General features: G+C 33.5%; 2 protein-coding genes across 2 annotated transcripts; both read left to right on the forward strand.

Annotated features, from left to right (window-relative positions):
* Positions 1-9471: 9471 nt before the first annotated feature.
* Positions 9472-11825, forward strand: LOC108209977 (aquaporin PIP2-1). The gene is made up of 4 exons (XM_017381202.2): positions 9472-9900; positions 10041-10336; positions 11213-11353; positions 11463-11825. The coding sequence occupies exons 1-4, from the start codon at positions 9594-9596 to the stop codon at positions 11574-11576; spliced, it is 858 nt and encodes a 285-aa protein (XP_017236691.1). The 5' UTR covers positions 9472-9593; the 3' UTR covers positions 11577-11825.
* An 8500-nt stretch (positions 11826-20325) lies between these two features.
* Positions 20326-22376, forward strand: LOC135150540 (proline-rich receptor-like protein kinase PERK1). The gene is made up of 4 exons (XM_064086898.1): positions 20326-20817; positions 21601-21693; positions 21775-21825; positions 22005-22376. The coding sequence occupies exons 1-4, from the start codon at positions 20326-20328 to the stop codon at positions 22374-22376; spliced, it is 1008 nt and encodes a 335-aa protein (XP_063942968.1).
* The last annotated feature ends 292 nt before the right edge of the window (positions 22377-22668 follow it).

Raw genomic sequence — 22668 nt, forward strand, 5'->3', positions numbered from 1 at the left:
TTTGTTTTTGTTACGGACAGGGCAGGATCATCAGCTGTCAGTTCTAGTTCAAGTAAACCCTATGCTAGGCAAACCTTAACATCAATCAGATTACGGAAAAGAAGTTCCCTAAAGTTGTTTACAGGAGCTTATATACAAAGCTAAAATGCTTTGATTGTACTTTCTCCATCCCGTCAAAATAAAATTTTAAAATAATTTATAAAATTAATGTCAAACCCTTCCACCCGTTATAAACAATCGGAGGGAAGACGTCCCACCAGGTTCTTTACATAATTTTTTGACACGTATTCTAAAACTTCTATAAAATATACTTACATAATATATATTTTTATAAAAAAATTCATAAATAAAAGTTTGAAATTTAAACTTTTATTCAAAAAAATAAAAATATGTTATAAAACTATATATTTTACGAGAGTCTCAAAATGTTTGCAAACAGTGTACGTAAATTTCTTGATAAGACGGATAGAATAACAATTAGAGCAAGTCCAATAGGTTACATATCTCATTACTTATTAATAATATAAAACAATGATTGCTAGTGAGTGTTAGTGATTTAGGTAATCTACTTTTAGTGTCAACTCCAATAGCAATCCCTATATTTGTTCTCCTAAGATTATTTTAATAATAAATTTGGAAGAGAGAATGAGAAAGGGAGGGAAAAGACAAAGAAAGAAGGAGAGAGATGATTTTTATATTCATAAATAATATATAGGTAATGACTAGGGGTTATTTAAAAATAGGTAATGACTAGCATATTGGAGCATGTGCTAGTGATTTAGGAGCAAACTAGGAGAGTGTTGGAGTGGTTTTTTTTATTCATTATCTAAATGTTAATTTAGAAATTCATATAAGTAATCTATTGGACTTGCTCTTTAAGGTCAGAGACTTGCTAAGAACAGCGAATTAATTAGTTGCAGTGACGAAAAGGATTTATAGCATTATAAGCGAATAGTCCAGACCGAAGGTTAAACTAAACTACCACACCAAGATTTCAGTTTCACTAAAAATGGCTATTGAGACAATAAAACAAGAGGTATTTAAAATATTTCCCTTCAATTTTGTCGACTTTTCAGCTAATTTTTCTGTCGCTGCGCGTCTTAGTCGTCATTGTCATCATCTAACTACTACACACTACACAGACATGCAAGAATCGAGATCTTTGAATCATTTTGTAACGAGTGAAGAAAATGTAGCTCAAATTTGCTATCCACATATTTTATATTCCTAAATTTTCTCCTGATAGTGAAATATTAAAATATCGTGGTCGTATTTATTTGCATGAATAGAGGTTAGAATAATTTCATCTTAGAAAGAATTACAATGAGATGAGAAATGGAGGAAAAGACAATGATTGACACGGCTGACAAAGCGTAGATATAGTGCGATCGATCTGCATGTATCTGTTGCGTGCGTATGAAAGATTGAGGTTTCTGTTTTATATGATGAACCTTTCCAGTGGATTTTTCCCAAACTCTGTTTTTCTTTCATAAAGTCGGTTAAATTTTTATTTTTAATTATAATCATACATGCACTCTTACTTTTTACGCTCGTTAGCTAGAATTTCTCGAATAAATAACATTCGATGTCGACTAGGACATCACAGATTGATGGGATCATCAAGAGCAGGAACTAAAATAAAAAATTTAATGGAAAGATTCACTTGGAGATAGAGACAAGAAGCGTGGTGTTGAATAGATTGCTCACGGCTTGCTACAACATACATATATGAAATTTGTGCAAGCTGCCATGGCTTGTGAAGTGATATATCGTTGTATGTTGGCCCCCACTATGGCCCCCACTAACGGCGTCCTTGTTGGCATTGTGAACGTTGCTTCCGTAAATCAAAATTTATGCGTTATACGATCGATGTTATCCTTTGATATGAGGAAGAAACAAGTAGGAAATAATTTAAAATTTTAAATGTAGCATAACAATAATGTGAAGCAAGCTCAGACCCAAATCATCCAAATTTTATAATGTAGATCGGAAAGCTCGGGCCAACCTAACCTAAGAACGGAACGTTAAATGAACCGAATCGACAAATCGAATCTCCGCCGAAGTCTTTGACTGGGAAGTGGGGAGCAGCAGGTGAGAGTTTAGACCGGGACGGGGACTCAAATAACCCACATTTTCTAAGGCTTATCCAAGTATTTACTTGCAGACAATAAATTTATCTATCCATTTACTGTAATTTGAAAACTACGACGCAGGCCTGTTTCTGTAAATCATCCAAATTTTATAAAAATAATAAATTCGGATAAAATGTGATCAGAATATTATCCTATATAGTAATTGATTACCCTCGTACGAGAATCTCTCTGAAATCAATCATTTCGTCCGTCACCTTGTTCTAATGAGTCCCTCCATTTATATATGTCTCTGAAAATACAATGTATAATGACTTTCTGCACATATTTTAAGATGCAAAAGATATGATAATATTAAATTTTTAAAAAATTTATCTCTGAATAAAAAATAGATAAGAATGTTTAGTAATTTTAAAATAATTAGTAGGATTATCTTTTCATGTTCTTTAATATAAGTGCAAAATTCCAATTGCTACTTTGGGACGATGCAAGTATAATTTATTTTCTATTATGATTTATTTTTCTTAAAGCAAGTCCAACAATGTCTTAATTGAATCCCTAAATATAATATAAAAAATTATGTCCCAGTAGTTTACGACATATTGAATTAATTTCAACTCCAACAATGCGCCTTATTTTCTCTTTATGTTTAATACTCCCTCCGTTTCAAATTACTTGTCCACTTTCAAAAAATCACATAGTTTAAGAAAAGTGGATTTTGAGAAAAAAGAGGTGTAATAAGTCATTAATTGAACCTAATATGTGGTATAGAGTTGATCTTGGAAATATAAATTTGAAATATGTGGAGGAGAGTTGATTTTGGAAATATAAATTTGCATTGAAAGTTGAAGTGGACAAGTATTTTGAAACAAAACTTTTTTTCTAAGGTGGACATGTATTTTGAAACGGAGGGAGTATTTTATTATTAAAAGTTCACTTTCATCATTAAAACATAATATAAAGTAGAGAGCAAAAGAGAATGTTGGTAGGAATTTATTATAAAATATGGGATATGGTAAGGAGAGAGTGCTTTGGTGATATAAGACATCACTAGAATACTGTTGAAGCAACTTTTTTTATCAAATGCTCTAAATTTTAACTCAAGATATGATATAATATTTCTCTTGCACTTTCTCTTAGACACTAAACTAGTGCTTGCTACAATGAGACATCTCGTAAAAAAAAAAATACGTGATACACAGCACGAAATTCACCTAAAATAAATGCACAGAATATGTAAGTTATGTGAAAGACATGTGCCGACGAATAGTTAGAGGCCACATAACCGAATTATAATACGGATACCGAAACATCTAGAAATTTTTACCGACAAATAATCTCCCGTTATACACGTGTCGATCTTACAGATGAGTCACTTGATGGACTGCAACAAATGGACACCAGTGCATCGTAATCACTTATTTTAAGGTCGGTGTATTTTTACGAGTTACCTACCCGGTTATAGTACTACCAAAAGTCGAAATGGCAAATTGAAACTAGTACTTTCTCCGTTACAATTAATTCTATATATTTTTTCATGATTGCTAAATGCAGTAATTTTTTGCTCCGTGCACTAATCAGAGATTACCATACTTATCCTTCCTTTGATTTTTTGTTTTCTGTGTATGTTTAATCTTTCGTGCGGTGAGTCAACGTGGTATTCAATGCAGGCACCTAATTTCCATGTGAACGTAATTCTAGATTATGAAATTTTATTCTTTCATAAAATTTAATAATTTTTTTATTTTCAAGAATTTATTTTCATATATTCTCTTAAAATTTTATTTAATTTTCTTTAATACTTTTATGTTTGACAATAAAAGATAAGTTATGAATTTAAGTTAAGCACAATGAAAATGATTATAATAAATATTTAACAAGTCTTTAGCAATATGTAAAAACTTGCATCTCATTGTTTTCATTAACTTGAACTGAAATTTTTTACTGTTATAACAAAATAAAAAATAAAAACAGAATACGGAACTACAAACTATATTTTTATTGAATTATTGTATTTTATTAACTCTCTAAAACATGAATTATTTTTAAATATTTTTATTTTATAAACTATCTTAATTGCTACTCCCTCTGTCTCTCTCATTTTTTACCGTTATTATTTTGGGATGTCCTCTCATTTGTTTACGTTACTATAAATAATAAGTTTTTCCCATAATTACCCCCACTATCTTCCCCTACTATCTCATATTTAACAATAAAAACCACTATTATACCCACTACTTTCCTCCACTATCTCAAATCTATTATTAAATATTGATAGATCCCACCACTTTATCCGATTTTCATCTAACTTTACTCATTTCTTATATATTGTCTTGGTGTCCCCCTCGAATGTAAAGAATTGGGGGGATGGAGGGAGTATTATTTTTAACTTTTTTTAATTTTAAAAATAAATAAATTCTTTATATCTGTTTATATGTTTTAATTAATATTATAAAAGTTAATATTAAAATATTATTGATTGAAATCAAAATTTAGACTTTTGCATAAACACAATTGTAATATTGTTTTTAATGATTTTCATATTTTTGATTTGAAAAATACAATATTCATACTAGGATATAACCAAACATTGTGGTGAGAAAAATTTAAATTATATTTATATTCGATTATTATAATTTAATATAAATAATATTCTGTTTTAATAGATGCTAAAAAGTTTATGTTAAAGTAAAATATATTTCATATTAATTTACATATGCGTGTCTAAGAAATTTTATGAAAATAAATCTTACATTACATAAAAATACTACATGAATATAAAATTTAACTAACATTTGTATTAAAACCTTTAAAATATGCATTGAATTTATATTTAATCAAACTCATTTGTCAAATCTGAATCATATTTTCTAGACGAACGATAATTTCCGATGAGTAATATTTTGAATGATTGAATTGTGGTTCATGAATAGGGCTGAATTTTTGTAAGAATATAGCATCAAAATTATTGATTTTTTAATAATAAAATATTTTAATTATTTAACAATAATTTATAATACAAACTAATATTATGAAGTACTTTTATACATCTACACGAGCTTAATTATATATACTATTATATTATTAAGTATATGTTAATAAATTAAAATTTTGACTTTAACATTTTATTTAACATTGATTTTTAAATAAAATTAAAATCAAGGCAGCAAAAAATGCATATACACCACGTAGTACAGATGATATATGGGTTCGAAGGTAACGTGGTCCAGAGGTTTTTCTCGTTCACTGCTTAACCAATGAGTTTTTAGGTAAAGTTTAATACAGACGAGAGGATGTATTAAATTCATGGTCAGCGGCGCTTAAAATTAGGTCATTTATCTAATGATAATTAAAACTGCAGAAGGTTAAGAAGGTAATTACTGATTACTGCACAAAGTAAAATATTACTGCATTTAGCAACACCCTATTTTTTTTGGATATCCTATCATTTCTATACATTGCTAAAATATCAATTTTTTATAATATAAAATATTATTACACCCACTATCTCCATTCAATAATAATAAAAACACTATTACATCCACTACCTTCCTCTAATATCTCAAATCTATTATTAAAAACGGTTTTTCTAATATGTGCCTATGGACACACACTAAGCACCAAATTCCATAATTTTGGTGAACTTTGATTGGCTCCTCCTTTTTTATAATGGTGGACCCCCTGCAAATTCACCAACCACACCAATAAAAATCCATCAAAATTATGGAATTTGGTGCTTAGCATGTGCCAATGAGCACACACTAGACAAACCCTATTAAAAAATATATAGGTCCCACCACTTTATCCACTTTTCATTTCACTTTGCTTATTTTTTACATTTTTTCTTGGTCTCTGTGTCTAATCTCAATGTATATAATTCATTGCGACGGAGGGAGTATACTTGATCTTTAGTCAGAATAAAAAATTATAAGGTATTCTAAAAATATTATGTAGGTCTTAATAATAAAAGACCCTACAATAGATATACGTACGTTCATAAAAATATTTTTTGATAGATAGTATTATTCAAAATAATACGCGGATAAACTTTTTAAAGAATAAATTTTATATTCCTTATCAACATTCTTACTTGGTTTGAGCTTCAGTGATGGTATTTCGTGTGTTTTGTCTGCGAAGAAGAACAATATTCCAGTGACTCATTTATCAATCAAAATTTGAGAGGTTTCATCTCCGAAGTATTAAAATGTGCATTACTTATCGGGCTAAAAGGTACATTCTCTCCGTTCCATTGAGGGCATTTGATTTTATACACATTTAGGTGGTTTGACCAAATATCAAATATTAATATTTCTTTAAATTTTTTTAATAAAAATATAATATAAATATTTTTATTCAAAATAATATTCTAAAAATATTAATTTTAAACATGTAGTCAAATCTTCTAAAAATATGCGTGAAATATCAAACGCCTTATATGATAACCAGAAGCAGTATTATTTTCTGATCTATATTAAACACATTTCATTGGTAATCAAATATATCTTATAAGTTTTAAATTTCCATTAGTTTACTCTTTCTGTCCCAAAAAAAGTGTCATTTTAACTTTTTGCACGTAATTTAAGATGCAAGAAAAACATACTTTTACATATTATTTTTTGAATTTTTTTTTCAAAATAAAAATATAAATGTTAAACTTTTATTCTAGAATTTTTTTTGAAAAATAATATATAGACACACCTCAAATTACGTAAAAAAAAGTCAAAACGACCCTTATTTTGGAATACAGCCTGATTAGATTTTCACGTGGTGATGGTCGAAGTGTTCCCAAGCACCTAACATATGAAAATGATTTATTTTGTATAAAAATCTGCTCAGTATAAATTAACTAAACTATGGAGTATCTCATCTCCCAAAATATTATTCTTCCAAAAGTTCATTTTATAGGAATATAGTCTACATGAAATAACGTTCTTATTATGATATAATTTTTCCTTATTAATTATATACACATGTTGGATAAAAATAATTGGTGTTTAGAAGTACTCATTATATTTGTTAATAAACGGGCGTAGTATATTATAATGATATCTTTTTCCCATTTGTAAAAGATTACGAAACCGTTTAAGTAAGTTTAAAAAAAGTGTTTTTTATTTAAAATAAAGAAGACTAAAAGTGAGAAGTAAATAATACTTTTAAGTGATTAAACTGTTTGGTTAAAGAGTAGAAGTTCCCAAATAAAAACTCGCATTCTCAACTTTTTTATATATATTTTTGACCCTTTACACAGAAGGTTTAAGAAAAATTGAAGTATGCTTCTTATGAAAAGAAGCCAGAAGTCGGTGTTGCCGAAAGAGACACTACACATCTGTCTGAAAATTAAAGGTTTGGCCAAAATTAGAAATTTTAGATATTTTAGAGGGTTGACCACTAAAATAAGCTAATATTAGTGTTTGATAGTTAGCGGATAACCGATTGAAATAGATGTTGGATCCAAAAAGCTAATTTTGAAAAAGCTACTATGAGGTTTTTTTTGGATCAGCGGTTTTGATTTGTGATAGAAAAAAGGGATCTTTTTAAAAACACCCATCTGTAAAATTATTTTTTTAAAAATACTACCATCTTTTTCATTGTTTTTAAAAATATCTTTTCATAATTTTTTTTTTCAAAAATACGATTTGCAACTTTTGCAACCTCATTTGCAACCTTGGGCGGCGCAGCCGTAAAAGTTGCAAATGAGGTTGCAAAAGTTGCAAATAAAAATGGAAAGTTGCAACTGCAATTACAACTAGTTCAACTGAAAACTGTAAGTTGCAAAAGTTGCAATTGAGGTTGCAAAAGTTGCAAATGAGGCTGCAACTGCAGTTGCAACTTTTGCAACCTCAGTTGCAACTAAATGCAACTGAAAACTGTAAGTAACAACAGATGTATGGTGTGCCCCTGGCGGGGCCATTAGATTACAATAGAATCAACTGAATGCAACCATATGCAACTGAATACAATCATATGCAACCATATATGCAATTACAAATCTTGATTTCAAGTTCCAGTTTTCAAATGTCATTTTCGACCTCATTTTCGGAAATCGAAAATGACATTTGAAAACTGGAACTTGAAATCAGGAATTCAGCTGCATATGAAGTTGTAAAAGAGGTTGCAACACCGCTGGCGCCGCCTGTAGTTGCAAATGAGGTTGCAAAACTTGCAAACAGTACTTTTGAAAAAAATAATTATGAAAAGGTATTTTTAAAAATAATTCTGGAAGGTAGTATTTTTGAAAACATTAAAAGAAAAGGTAGGTCGTTTTGTAGATTTCCCTAGAAAAAACTAATCAATCAGCTATTTACCGAACAATTTTACGAGAAACACCTAATTCGATCCGCTAGTCAAAACATCTGATTCAATCGACTAGTCAAAACAACTAATTCGATCCACTAATGACTAGGGGCAGATCTAGGAAGAGGCAGGGGGACACGTGTCCCCCCTAATTTTTTTTAAAACATTTTTCACATTTTAAATTTTGCAAAATTATAAAAGTGCCTTCAAAAAAATTTAAAATATATAAGTGTTTTTCGAAAATTTGCTTCGTGCCCTTAACATTTGTGTGCTAGATACGCCTGCTAATAACTAATCGTTAATTCCCAGACAAGGTCTACAACTTTTGTTTTTTTTAGGTAAGCCTACATCTTTTGTTAATTTTAGTGTTTATGCTTATCGCTGTGATTATACAGAGCAGGACAAAATCACATAAATAGTACTCTCTCCGTCCCATTTTAACTGCTTTTGACTTTTTTACACGTATTTTAAGATGTTAAAAAAATTACATCTAAACATGATTATTTTTTATAAAATTTATATCAAATAAAAGTTTAGAGTCTAAACTTTTATTTGATATAAGAATTGAAATTTTTTATTGAGTGTAGATATTGTTTTTTTACACCTCAATATACGTGTTAAAAAGTCAAACATCAGTTAAAATGGGACAGAGGGAGTACTCCGTACATGTTTGCATAGTGTAACCTTATTTAATTTCCTTTATGTAACAACTGGCCACTTAAGGATAGTTTGAAAGTGTTATTCAAAAGGTTCGGCTACTTCCCCGTTTTTAATTAATGTCTCATTATTATAAGACGAAAAATGATAATTCATTTTTTTCAAGTGTCACAAAAAAATATGAATTAAATTTAATTGATGAAAAAATGAATAAAGATTTGATAAAAATTAATCAAATACATAATTACATTAAATTAACAGAGATTCAATCAGTTTGACAATACAAAATATAGATTAATCGATAATTAATAGTGATTGTTTACTGATTTTTGTACCCGATAAATATACACATTCTCAATCTTTTGATTAATTAATTACCAATAAATAACGCTAGTCCTCATCTCACATTCCATCTCCATATATACCCCCACATCTCCTCCTTTTATTTCCCACACATTATCCTTCTCCAATCTCCCCTGCTTCTTCTCACTAAACACACACAATTTTCACTACTTATACAACTCTTGTGATCACATAATATCATCAGCAATCATGACCAAGGACGTGGAAGTGGCCGAGCAAGGTTCATTCTCCGGCAAAGACTACGTCGAGCCACCGCCAGTGCCGCTTGTAGACCCCCATGAGCTGACCAAATGGTCATTTTACAGGGCACTCATAGCTGAGTTCGTTGCTACACTTCTCTTCCTCTACATAACTGTCTTGACTGTTATTGGTTACAAAAGCCAGACTGATTTAGACGCCGGCGGTGACCAGTGCGGTGGCGTTGGCATTCTCGGCATTGCCTGGGCTTTCGGTGGGATGATCTTCGTTCTTGTCTACTGCACTGCCGGTATCTCCGGTATGTAAATTTTACGTCATTATTTATACCGCAACACAACTGATAAATTTTTAAAAAATATTGTTTATAAGTCTTATAAACAATTTATTGTGTTATGACGCAAGTAATATTTTTATTGACAATTTTTTAATTTGTTGTAGGGGGTCATATTAACCCAGCGGTGACATTCGGTTTATTTCTGGCTCGAAAAGTGTCGCTGATTCGAGCGTTGATGTACATGGTGGCTCAGTGCCTAGGAGCCATTTGCGGTGTTGGTTTAGTGAAGGCTTTCCAGCAGCCGTACTACAAGAGGTACGGCGGAGGAGCCAATGAGCTGGCCGACGGCTACAGCAAAGGCACTGGACTAGCCGCTGAGATTATCGGAACTTTTGTTCTTGTCTACACTGTTTTCTCAGCCACGGACCCCAAGAGGAATGCTAGAGACTCTCATGTTCCTGTACGTATTTTTATCCTTTCACTTCAACGATTTATGCCGTCATATTCTATAGTATTATAAATTAATTAAATCTACATATTTTACAATTTGGGCAAAATATACACAAGCAAAAACTATAAATCATCGTTCTCAAGAGGTTTAAACTTTTTTTCCCGAATAAAAATTCGACGTTTAAACTTCTATTTTAAAAAAATAAAATTTAAAAAAACGTTAAAAGTGAACGTCAACAATCTGATGAGACGAGGTGAGTGAGTATTTCATTTATCGAGGTTTTATTGTATTGAGCTTTTGTCATTGTGTATATATTATTAATCTGTAGTTTAGCTCTCTTAGGGCAGTTTGTAGATATTAGATTTGCACAATATATTTGTTGATGTACTTATTTGTATTTTTGCACACAATATGCTGTACATGAATAAGAAAACTATGGCCAAATCTACAACTTTTAAGTCCTTGCTGCACTGCAACTGCACCTGCATGTGCAGTATTGAGTTGGAGAGGAGATTATGTGGTTGTGGTTGAATCACGTAGGTAGATGGGGAGAGAGATAAGACATGGTTTCACTGTTTTTTTCTACCCACAAAACAATCCATGTTTTTTCTTGTTTTTATGTATATTATTTCTTGAAATCTCGGCCATTCATTTCTTATCCTTCATATTTACTATTATCTCATGCCTGTCCAATGAAAAATAAAATAAAATACCCACTCTACATTGTTCATCTCATTATTACAGTGATAAAGTAACTACTTCAAGAGATTTATTAGACTGTTAAGTCTTAACTAAGATTTACTGAACATTAATTTTATTATAATGTGAACTAAGATTGCATTATTAACATCAATAGTTAACTAAGAATGTGAAATTAAATTGTAGGTTCTGGCACCTCTCCCCATTGGATTTGCTGTTTTCATGGTTCATCTTGCCACCATTCCGATCACCGGAACCGGTATTAACCCTGCCAGGAGTCTCGGAGCTGCTGTGATCTACAACCAGGACAAGGCCTGGGATGATCATGTCAGTATACTTCAAATTTTCTGAAGAAATTACTGTCAAGTTTTTATATTTTTCTGTTTGCTTAGAAAATTACAGTGATTCTGACTTTTTTTTTGTTATGTTGTTGTAGTGGCTATTCTGGGTTGGACCCTTCATTGGTGCAGCCATAGCAGCCTTTTACCATCAGTTCATCCTGAGAGCAGGCGCAGTCAAGGCCCTTGGATCATTCAGGAGCAATGCTTGAATTTTAATATGAAAATGAAAGAGATATTTTGTATCTTCTTGATTTGTTGTTGCATTAGGAAGACAAGTGTATTTTCAAGGAGAATAATCAAGTAATGTCTGTTTGTTTTTGTTAATGAGTAGGTTTTCAATGTTTCATAGCATCAATTGAGACCATGGGAAGATTTTCTCTTGTCCCTGGCCCTTGTATTTGAACTACCAGTTATTATTGTATGGATCATGTATTTAATTTTTCTGAGTTATTTATGGATGAGTTGGTGTATTGTCATTTTTAGAAATTTAAGACAGATGCAATTAGCAAGTCCTGTACATCTCAGTGTTATATTCACATCATTTTGTCGGGGAAAAATTATTATGACATTTGGGTCCTTGCTTGAAGAATCTCAACTCTTCCAGTTTAAGATCTACCTCATATCCAGTTGCTATATCTCTGACTCAGCATGCAGTGGACATATACTGGACTAGTTCACATAAACAGCAAGTGTGCATATTTGTGTGCCCGGGTCTCTTGCATACATATGATCCAACGTATTATTAACGGGTTTTTTTCGTTGTTTGACATTAATTTTAAATTTTTGATGAAAATACAGGAGATTATTGTATTTTTTAGCGGAAAAGTCATTCATTCCAATATTTTTACCATCCAACGGTTTCAGAGTTTTGACCTGACCGTGTTTATTATCAATATGTTGTAACAATTATTTGACGTGGATACGGCCAATGTGCATATGTGGGAGTAAATGTGTAATAACTGGCATATCCATATCCAATTCAATGAATGATGGCTATGTATAACGCATAGTATCATAGCTAGTAGTATCACGCCATGTACTATTGAAGTATTGCTTGATTTAGAAGGAAGAAAAATGGTGCAAAGTGAACTCCACTTGCTCTTCATCACTCATTCTGTCTTTGAAATGATAGTGTTTGTGCCACCCTTTTCCGCCCCACTTAACAAGTTAACATGAACTTTCTCACAAATTTACATAGTGCATTGCAGGTTGTTACAAACTAAGAATTCATTGCAGAAGCTTGATTACAGTATGGAGAGAAAGAAAACAATGTATTCACGTATTACAGAGAGAAGCTTTTAGCTACAGAGAAACTAACCCATATTCTATCTGTGTGTAAAACTGAATGAATAAAGCTACTAACATTGACTGTCTATTTATACAAAGTGGAAGATGAAATTCTGTTATAACTAACTCCAGACTGTTATGCTGAGTTGGTGTTGTAACAGACACAAGTTGATATGCTGAGCTGGCTCCCTTGCTTAGTTGTCATCATCCATATCATCCACACATTCTATACTCTCAACAGTCCCCCTCAAACTAGAATGGCATTGAGACATTCCTAGTTTGTCAAGCAATTCCTTAAACTGTGCAGAAGGAATTATCTTTGTGAATACATCTGCTATCTGACTGGAGGTTGGCAAGTATGTAATCTGAATCAATCCTTCCAGTACTTTATCTCTAGTAAAATGTACATCAATTTCAATATGCTTTGTCCTTTCATGCTGCACAGGATTCTTAGCAATATGTATTGCACTTTGGTTGTCACAGTGTAAAATTACAGGCTTCAGATTTGTAACTTGTAATTCCTGCAGAATTCTTACTAGCCAGGTAATTTCAGAAGCTGCTGCAGACATGGATCTATACTCAGCTTCAGCTGAACTTTTAGAAACTACTCCTTGTTTCTTAGATTTCCAGCTTATTGGTGAATTTCCCAGCTTCATGACATAACCAGAAATTGACCTTCTACTGTCAATACATGCTCCCCAGTCAGAATCTGAGAATGCTTGTAATACAAGTTGATTATCAGCATTAAGCACTATTCCTTGTCCAGCTGTCCCAGCCACATAATTCAGTGTATGAACCAATGCCTTGTAATGTGGTATTCTGGGATTCTGCAGAAACTGGCTGAGGTGTTGAACTGTAAATGATAGATCAGGTCTTGTATGTGTTAAAAAATTCAACTTTCCAACTATACACCTGTAATGACTGGGGTCATGATACAATTCCCCTTCATCAGCTGATAACTTCAAATTGATAGGCAGTGGAGTGACAGTTGGTTTGAAATTCTCAATACCTGATTCCTGTAGCAATTCCATGGTGAACTTTCTCTGAGACATGGAAATTCCAGATTGAAGATAACCAATTTCAATTCCTAAGAAGAAACTGAGTTGACCAAGATCTTTAATACTGAAAACCTTGTCCAAATGTCTTTTTAGAAACTCAATTTCAGCATTGTTACTTCCAGTCAGTATGATATCATCAACATAAACAGCAGCTACAATCATATGGTTCTCAGTTTTCTTGATGAACAGTGAATAGTCATTCTTTGATTGAACATAACCTTGATGCTGTAATTCCCCCATCAACTTAGCAAACCATTGTCTAGAAGCTTGCTTCAAACCATACAATGATTTGGTAAGTTTGCAGACTTTGTTATGAGGATTAGGATAACCAGGAGGAGGAAACATGTATACATCTTCAAATAAATCTCCATGAAGAAATGCATTGTTTACATCAAGTTGATGTAAATACCATCCTTTATTAGCAGCAATAGCAAGAATACATCTGACTGTAGTCATTTTAACTACTGGAGAGAAAGTTTCTCCATAATCAATCCCCCATTGTTGATTATATCCTTTTGCCACTAATCTGGCCTTAAACCTTTCAACAGTGCCATCTGCTTTCAGTTTAATCTTAAACACCCATCTGCAGCCTATAGGTTTCTTATTAGGAGGTAAAGAAACCATTTCCCATGTATGATTAGCTTCCAGTGCCTTTAGTTCCTTGTTCATTGCTTCTACCCATCTTGGATCAGCAGCAGCTTCCTCATAAGATTTAGGTTCAGTATGATTTTGACTAAAACTAATAAGGCATCTGGAATGTGAGGACAAGTGATTGTAGGAAACTAGGTTGCACCAATGTTGATTTTCAGCAAAATTGCAGACAAAATTATTCAGTAAAACAGAAGGTTTTGCAACTCTGCTACTTCTTCTTACCACAAGTTGATCAGATGTATTATCTGTGTCAGCTGTATCAGTATTGGAAGAAGTAGCTTCTGAAGTGGCTGTGTTAGTGTCTAGTCTAAAAGATTGATTGTGACAAATGAAAGGATCTGTAATATCTAGAAAATCAGTCTGTGAGTCTGTAGTAACAGTTGGCAAGAAAAATGGTGCAGGCTGAGCAGATGTGAGGTTTTTAACATGAAAAGGGAAATGCTGCTCATGAAATGTAACATCCCTAGAAGTGTGAATAGTGAGGGTGTCTATATCCAGTAATTTGTATCCTTTTTGACCAACAGGATATCCAATGAAGACAAAAGGTAAACCTCTAGGATCAAATTTATGTTTTGAAGGGTTGAGATTGGAAGCATAACACAGACATCCAAAAATTCTAAGATATGATAAATCCAATGGTTCAGCAAAAAACTTGGCATATGGACTTGTAAAATTCAGGCATTGCAGTGGCATTCTGTTAATCAAATGGACAGAAGTTAAGATGCACTCACCCCAAAATTGCAGTGGAACTTTGGATTGAAAATATAAAGATCTAGCTGTCTCCAGAATATGCCTGTGTTTTCTTTCCACTAAACCATTTTGTTGAGGTGTATATGCACATGTCTTCTGATGAAAAATACCATTCTGCTGATAAATTTTCTTAATGCCCCCTTCACATAATTCTGGTGCATTATCAGTTCTGATAATCTTGATAGGATCATGATATTGTTTCTCAGTAAACACAATAAAATCAGCAAGAACTTGAACAATATCTGATCTAAATTGCAGCAAAAATACCCAACACATCCTTGAAAAATCATCAACAATTGTGGCAAAATATTTGCATCTATTATGTGTGGATTCCTTAAAAGGACCCCAAATATCCAAATGGAGCAATTCTAATCTTTTAGTACTAGTATGAGTACTATTTGGAAAAGAATTTCTGACTTTCTTAGCAGAAGAACAAATCTGACAAATGTGATCTAGAGTACATGGTTTATCAAACAACTCAGGTAGATAATGCAGTTTGGAAATTGGTAAATGGCCCATTCTGAGATGCCAAAGCTTTACTTTGTCTTGAATCTTGCTTTGAACAGAAGCAGCTATTATTCCAGAATCAGGAGGATCATGAAGATAGTATAGTCCATTTCTGAATTCACCAAGAAGCTGTGGAGTCATTGAATGCTTCTGAAGAAAGCACTGATTATTAGTAAATGTCACCATACTTTGCAGATCCTTGCACAATTTAGGAATTGAGATCAAATTAAACTTGAAGTCAGGTACAAACAATACACCTTCCAGAACAATATTATTCTTTAAATGTATTGTACCAATGTGAGTGATTAAAACCTGTTTACCATTAGGAATAGTAATTGTGCTGCCAGAATCTTGTAAAACTGTATACTCAGAAAACAAGTTGAGATCATAACACATATGGTCAGTGGCTCCACTGTCCATAATCCAAGAATGAGATGCAGAAAGAAGGCACAATTTACCTGCAACATGTGCAGCCTTGGAATCAGTAGAATTATCACTTTGCTCTTTGCCTAACAACTGCAGCAATTGAGCATATTGTGTTGATGTGAGACCCAAATTTGCAGAAACAGAATTGTCTTCTTCAGTATTCTCAGATTGCACATTAGCAGCAAATTTCTTGTCCTTGAAATGTGGAGGATATCCATGTAGCTTATAGCATCTTTGAATTGTGTGTCCTGAAACTTTACAGTGATCACAAAAGAATGTGTTTCTCTGAGAAAAATTCTGTCTACCATTGTTCTGACCTTGTGGTTTAAAACGATCTTGTGGTCTTCTATTATTTGTTGCAGCAAATGCCAACACTTCTTCAGTAGGAACAGATCCATGAGTTAATTTCTTATGACTTTCTTCTTGAAGAAGAAGTTTGTATACATGAGAAATAGAAGGTAATGGACTCATAAGCAATATATTGCCTCTAAGAATCTCAAATCCATCATTCAGTTTCATCAAGAACTCAACAAGTCTCCTGTCTTCCAATGACTTGAGTAACTTTGTTCTTATTGTGTTATTGCAAGTTCCACAATCAAAAGGTGGAATCGGATCAACACCATCCAGCTGATCCCAGATCATCTTCATTTTAGTGTAATAAGCAGATACAGTGTCTTGGCCCTGTTTCAGTTCATACTGTGCTTGTTGTAAAGAATACAATGTTGTGCCAGATGATTGGCCATATCTCTCCTCAAGATTAACCCAGATCTCCCTTGCTGTACTAAAATACAGCACACTCCTAGCAATATCTTGATCTAACACCCCCAAGATCCATCCAGTAAGCATGCTATTACATCTATCCCAAGCTTGATAAACAACATCAGTAATTTCGGGTTGGGTAATCGTACCATTCACAAAACCAGTCTTATTCTTAGCACTCAAACTTATTAACATAGATCGCTTCCAATCAGTATAATCCTTCCCATCAAACTTGAAAGAAACTAATTTCATACCAGGATTGTCTGATGGATGAATATAGTAGGGAGAAACAGGATTTTGTGAAGGATCTAATTGATGTTCTGTCATCATAAAATCTCCAAAATTGCACAAAATCTACAAATCACAACTTCACAAATCTCAAACTACAACTTCACAGATTATGAAGTAAAATCTCTCAAATCTCAGAGTGTAAAAAAAAAACTCAAATCGCAAATCAACAATCCAAATCAACAAATCCTCAACAATCAACAATCGAAATCACAAGAATCCACAAAATTGCAAATCGCAAGAATGTAAACCACAAAAATCTAGTCAAGAAATCACTTACAAAGTGCAGAAATCCTCAAAATCGAAATGATACAATCGAGTATCAACAAAAATCAACCAAGAAGATCAATGATCGATCAGTAGAACAAGTGTCCAGAATCGATTCGCTCTGATACCATGTTACAAACTAAGAATTCATTGCAGAAGCTTGATTACAGTATGGAGAGAAAGAAAACAATGTATTCACGTATTACAGAGAGAAGCTTTTAGCTACAGAGAAACTAACCCATATTCTATCTGTGTGTAAAACTGAATGAATAAAGCTACTAACATTGACTGTCTATTTATACAAAGTGGAAGATGAAATTCTGTTATAACTAACTCCAGACTGTTATGCTGAGTTGGTGTTGTAACAGACACAAGTTGATATGCTGAGCTGGCTCCCTTGCTTAGTTGTCATCATCCATATCATCCACACATTCTATACTCTCAACACAGGTGATCTATACATGTCTTTTATATTTATTTTTCTTTAGCTCTCCCGCTTCTCATTTGAGCCAAAGCTTAAAACTTGCATTCTATCAGTGAAAGAGTATAAGATCCCGTTGAAGGTTTCGGATGACTTGGTTGCTTAACATGATATAAGAGCTCGGTTTAGGAGGAGACTCGGATTTAGTCTCTCCACCCCCTTTATTAAATTTAATTATTTATTCATCGGTCAGTGCACGACTTGACAACCCCATGGGAGATGCTCTTGCTACTAATGAAAGTCTTTAAGGTTTGCCGTGGACAAGACTTGTAGAAAATAATGGTCTAGAGATGGACTAATTGAGTAAAACCAAACCAAACACGTACATTATGGTGCAGTCCCAACTCCCAACCTTGAAAAAACACACAGTTGTGTCCCAGAAAGCAACTGCTCGAGCATTCTAGTTATAGTTGCCTTGAAAAAATTCCAAAATCTTCTACAAGCGCGTTTACGAGAATTAAAGAGTTCAACCAATGAGAATGACTAGGAGATCATTTTGATATCGACTAATAAGTTTAAGTTTGGCATACACTGGCAGTGAAAGAAATAAAACTGCAAAGCTTACGTTTTAATACTAAGGTTAAAGAGTTGAAACTGGGAAGTTTTACGGATTTTATTCTTAATTTTCAGCCTGACAATCGTTATGAAACTAAAGAAGGCGAGACTTGTGAGTTGAACAACTCCATCAACGTTTTATCAACAAGTTTTATATATTAAGCAAAAACCTGAGAGTTGAATATGCCACATTGTGTTTTTCAGTTTCACAATTGTTCAGCAGAACTTTTTTAGTTTGTAGCTTGTTACTGTGTGATATTTGCAATTAGTTCTACAAAGCTACTTGAATATAGCTCTGCCTCTCACAAGTTTCAATAATCACTTTAAGATTTTAAAGAAAAGATGTATAAATATTACAAACACAGATCATTTGATGCCCCTGCGCCCCTCTAGGCTCTAACTAGATCCTCCCCTCCTCGCCATTTTCTACTTAAATTTAAATTTTAAGACCAGAACTAAGTTCTGTACTCAAGAGTAGCATTCTCTGAGGCACGACTAACTGAAGGAAACATTTAGTCCACTTACCTCAAGATTATTTGGGAAAAGAAGATGTTATTTTACACCAACTATAAGAAAGATTGTAGAAGGGGGGTTGAATACAATCTTTTACAAAAACAAAAGATTCAAGAACAAACACTTTAAAACAACAAACAAAAAAACACCGAGTATTAAAAATACGGGTGGATTGAATGATCCACCCGTGAGATTTTATATTGAAGAATCTGTGGATTGATTACAATTCGCACAGCTGCAGGTTCATCACTTGAACAGTTTCTAACTCTCAGATATTCTCTTCAAGTTTTTCGAACAAGTTCAACTGATGCTACTAACTTGGTTATATACTCCAAGTTTTACAAAGCTTTTAACTAGAATACAAATTGCACTCTAATCTAAAACAATGCTGCACATCTTTGTCTTATGCATGCTTTCTGAGATGTCTTCATCTTTGACCATCATCTTGATTTGATCCAGATTGCATTGCATGAGATAATAATGTTTCTGTTTTTTCTTTATTTTCCTAATCAGGCTTCCATGTCTATTTTAGTGTAATTCGATCCATGTGATTTTCGATCCATGTGATTTGTCAGACTTAAGCTCTAGTCACTTTCAACTGCTCTTTGCTTCATCAGTTGAAAGTTCTGGTTACTTTCAACTGCTCTTGACTTCATCAGTTGAGAGTTGTTTCATCAGTTGAACGAATTACAGACTTCATCAGTTGAATGCTGTTCCAGTCTCATCAGTTGAATTCCTTAGCATCATCAGTTGAATATTTTGTCTTCAGTTGAATGCTTGGTTTTCATCAGTTGAAACATGACCCAGTCTTCATCAGTTGAATAGTTACATCTCATCAGTTGAATATTCTTCACTTAGATAAAATTACATGGCATTGGATATTTACAATTAGCCATCCTATTCTACTCATCCGTTGATAATTCCCAAAGACAAGAAGTACAACAATTACAACTGAATTTGATAAAGATTCTAAATAAAACATGCTACAAAATGTTTATGTTATCATCAAAAATTATTGATTCCTAACAGAAGAAGCAATAAGCTTCTATCAAGACTGCGGTAAAAAAAGATTCATAGACTTCTGATTTATCAAAACTGTGTATTGTGCAAAGATTCATGTTTTACAGCAAAAATGGTTAAAATTTGTTCTACCTATATGTCTGGTATGTGTAATTTCTGGGATGCTGCTAATTTTGCTTTAACTTATAGAAGAGTTCTTCTGAATAAGTCAAATATAAATAGCTATCAAACTAATGATTGAACTTGATCATTAAAACTACATTTTATTTGTTTAAGGTTATCAAACCATCGGGATCTCCTCAAGGCTTCAATTGTTTCCTTCACATTATAGTGTGCACCGAAGCCAAGCTTGTATAAAGTCACTTGAGAGTTTCTATATCGACCAAGACCTAAAAAATGTTTAGAGTTTGCTGCTTTGTTCTTATAATCACACTTATCATTCAAGACTCCACAATTTTATGTGCTACTTCCCCTTTGCACGCTCCAACATATGCACCAGCGTATTCTCCAACCAATGCTCCAACGGATGCACCAGCTTATACTCCAACCAATGCTCCGACGGATGCACCAGCATATACTCCAAAATTAGCTCCCAAACTCAGCCCCAAGCCCACACCACCGTCTTTGCCAAGCCCGTCTAAATCTAACAGTGGAGACATACCACATTCGCCACCATCATTGCCATCAGTTTCGCCACCACCACAATCAGCAAAGTCTAGAGGTGGTTCAAATGGAATGAAGGGTGGACAGAAGGCGGGCCTTGCAATTGGAGTCATTGCTGGTGCTGCCCTTGTGGGATTTGGAGGTATGGTGTATGCAAAACGTCGTCAGAATATTCGACGATCACGATTCATGGATTCTGTGCAGCTTAGTACTCCATTCAGGAGAGTATCTCCTTGAGGGTCATGCTTTCATTTCTAGTTTTATATTTTGTTACTTCCTTTTGGTGGATACCACTAAGTTGCTGCGAGAATAAAGTTATTTGAATATATGCATGCTTCTCCGAGTTGCCTTACGCATTCCATATAAATTTAACCAGCATTACATCGATAATGTAATGATTATTCGACTGGAGACGAGACCAATTCCAGAGAAAATGTTAAGAGGTTTTACGCATTAAATAAATGTTATGAGAAAAATATTGCGCTTTTGCCTCCCGCAGGACTTCAAAAGTTAGTTCTTATTTAACTTATCAATTGAGGAACTCAGTATTTTCATACTTAATTCTTGTTTACCTTTTAATTCGAACAAACTTTTCACCTCAAGACGAATAAGGTAGCATTTTGTCTGATCATTGAAGCTGCAAAAGATAGTCAGGAGGACTATTATGCTTTACAACAGGACGTTATAATTTTCCCCAGCTGCGATACAGGTCCTTTGTTTACACTCGCAACTATAAGCGTTTTTTCAGTTTGCAGACACTAGCAAAAAAAGAACGATTTCTGTTGGCGTTTTTATATATATAATAAGATGATCTGCTAAGGGATCAAGTTTATTTACTTCTAGACCTCCTACATTATAATTAGAATAAGATATGATCTCGGTAAGCCCTTCTCCTAACATCGTGAGATTTCACAAGAATTTATAACTTAAAAGCATTATACTAGATACTTTGAGTTTGAAATCCTTAAAACCATATGTTGTCGCGACATTCACTGTTTTCTGTTCCAGGAATTTCCAGGTAATACCACGCGTTGCTGCTCATGCAACTTCCTTCTGGCATATTCCAGTGAACAAATTGAGTTTGTACTTTGCTATTGTCTGGTATGTGTAATCTGCGTGATGCTGTATAAATTTTCTGGAAACTTATACAAGAGCTTTTATGAAACAGTCAAATCAATATAGGTGGAAACAAAAAATGAACCTAATCACGAAGCTAGCACTTTATCTTCCAAGGTAAGCAAACCATAGTGATCTCCTCAATGCTGTAACTGTTTCCTCAGTCTTATCGACACTGGACTTGTATAACTTCACTCAAAACTCTGACTCTAGATAATATCCAATTCCAAGACATCGATAGCTTGAAAATGTCTAGACTATTCTACTTCGTTCTCGCGGCCACACTGATTTTTCAGCACTTGACACTCCTATGCGGTGGATCACCTGCACCCGCGCCTGGTCCAAAAATACATAAAGCACCCGCGCCTACTCCCACATATATACCCTCGCCTTCGCCAAGGCCCCCGCAATCATGGCCGAGCCCGTCTCACCATGATAAAGATGACTCGCCACCGTCGCCATCGCCACGAGCAGCGAAGTTTAGAGGCAGTTCAAAAGGGATGAGCGGCGGGCAAAAGGTTGGCCTAGCGTTTGGAGTCATTGTTGGGGCTGCTCTGTTGGGTTTTGCGGGAATGGTTTACGCTAAACGTCGTAGCAATATTAGGCGATCACGGAATGCTGGTTCTGTGCAACTTGGCGCTGCGTTCGTGAGGAGACCATCTCCGTGAGGGATATGATTTGCTGTTTCATTTATGTTACTTCCATCTTTGTTTATTCTTTTTTGGAACTCAACTGTGCTGTGGTGCTATAATAAAATTTATTATACTCTGATGTATAATAGTGTCTGGTTTCGATTTTTATGTCATAATAATTCTTTTTTGGTTGCTTGAGTATTAACATTAAAAATATAATAAAATAATGATATATCAAATAGTGGTATATAATAATAATGCAAATCCAATCACACAATGGGTTTAGATACAGGTCAAGGCATCCTTTGATATTTGTCTGCAGACGGTA

The sequence above is a fragment of the Daucus carota genome, chromosome 2 (genome assembly GCF_001625215.2).
Source record: "Daucus carota subsp. sativus chromosome 2, DH1 v3.0, whole genome shotgun sequence".
NCBI classification, from domain to species: Eukaryota; Viridiplantae; Streptophyta; class Magnoliopsida; order Apiales; family Apiaceae; genus Daucus; species Daucus carota.

Excerpts from the sequence above, each read along its gene's own strand:
- LOC108209977 (XM_017381202.2), top strand. The coding sequence starts at position 9,594 with ATGACCAAGGACGTGGAAGTGGCCGAGCAAGGTTCATTCTCCGGCAAA. Across the intron at positions 10,337-11,212 it reads CTAGAGACTCTCATGTTCCT|GTTCTGGCACCTCTCCCCAT; the intron begins GTACGTATTTTT and ends ATTAAATTGTAG. Across the intron at positions 11,354-11,462 it reads ACAAGGCCTGGGATGATCAT|TGGCTATTCTGGGTTGGACC; the intron begins GTCAGTATACTT and ends ATGTTGTTGTAG.
- LOC135150540 (XM_064086898.1), top strand. The coding sequence starts at position 20,326 with ATGTTTAGAGTTTGCTGCTTTGTTCTTATAATCACACTTATCATTCAA. Across the intron at positions 20,818-21,600 it reads TTAGTACTCCATTCAGGAGA|GAATTTCCAGGTAATACCAC; the intron begins GTATCTCCTTGA and ends TTTCTGTTCCAG. Across the intron at positions 21,694-21,774 it reads TTGTACTTTGCTATTGTCTG|GTGGAAACAAAAAATGAACC; the intron begins GTATGTGTAATC and ends AAATCAATATAG.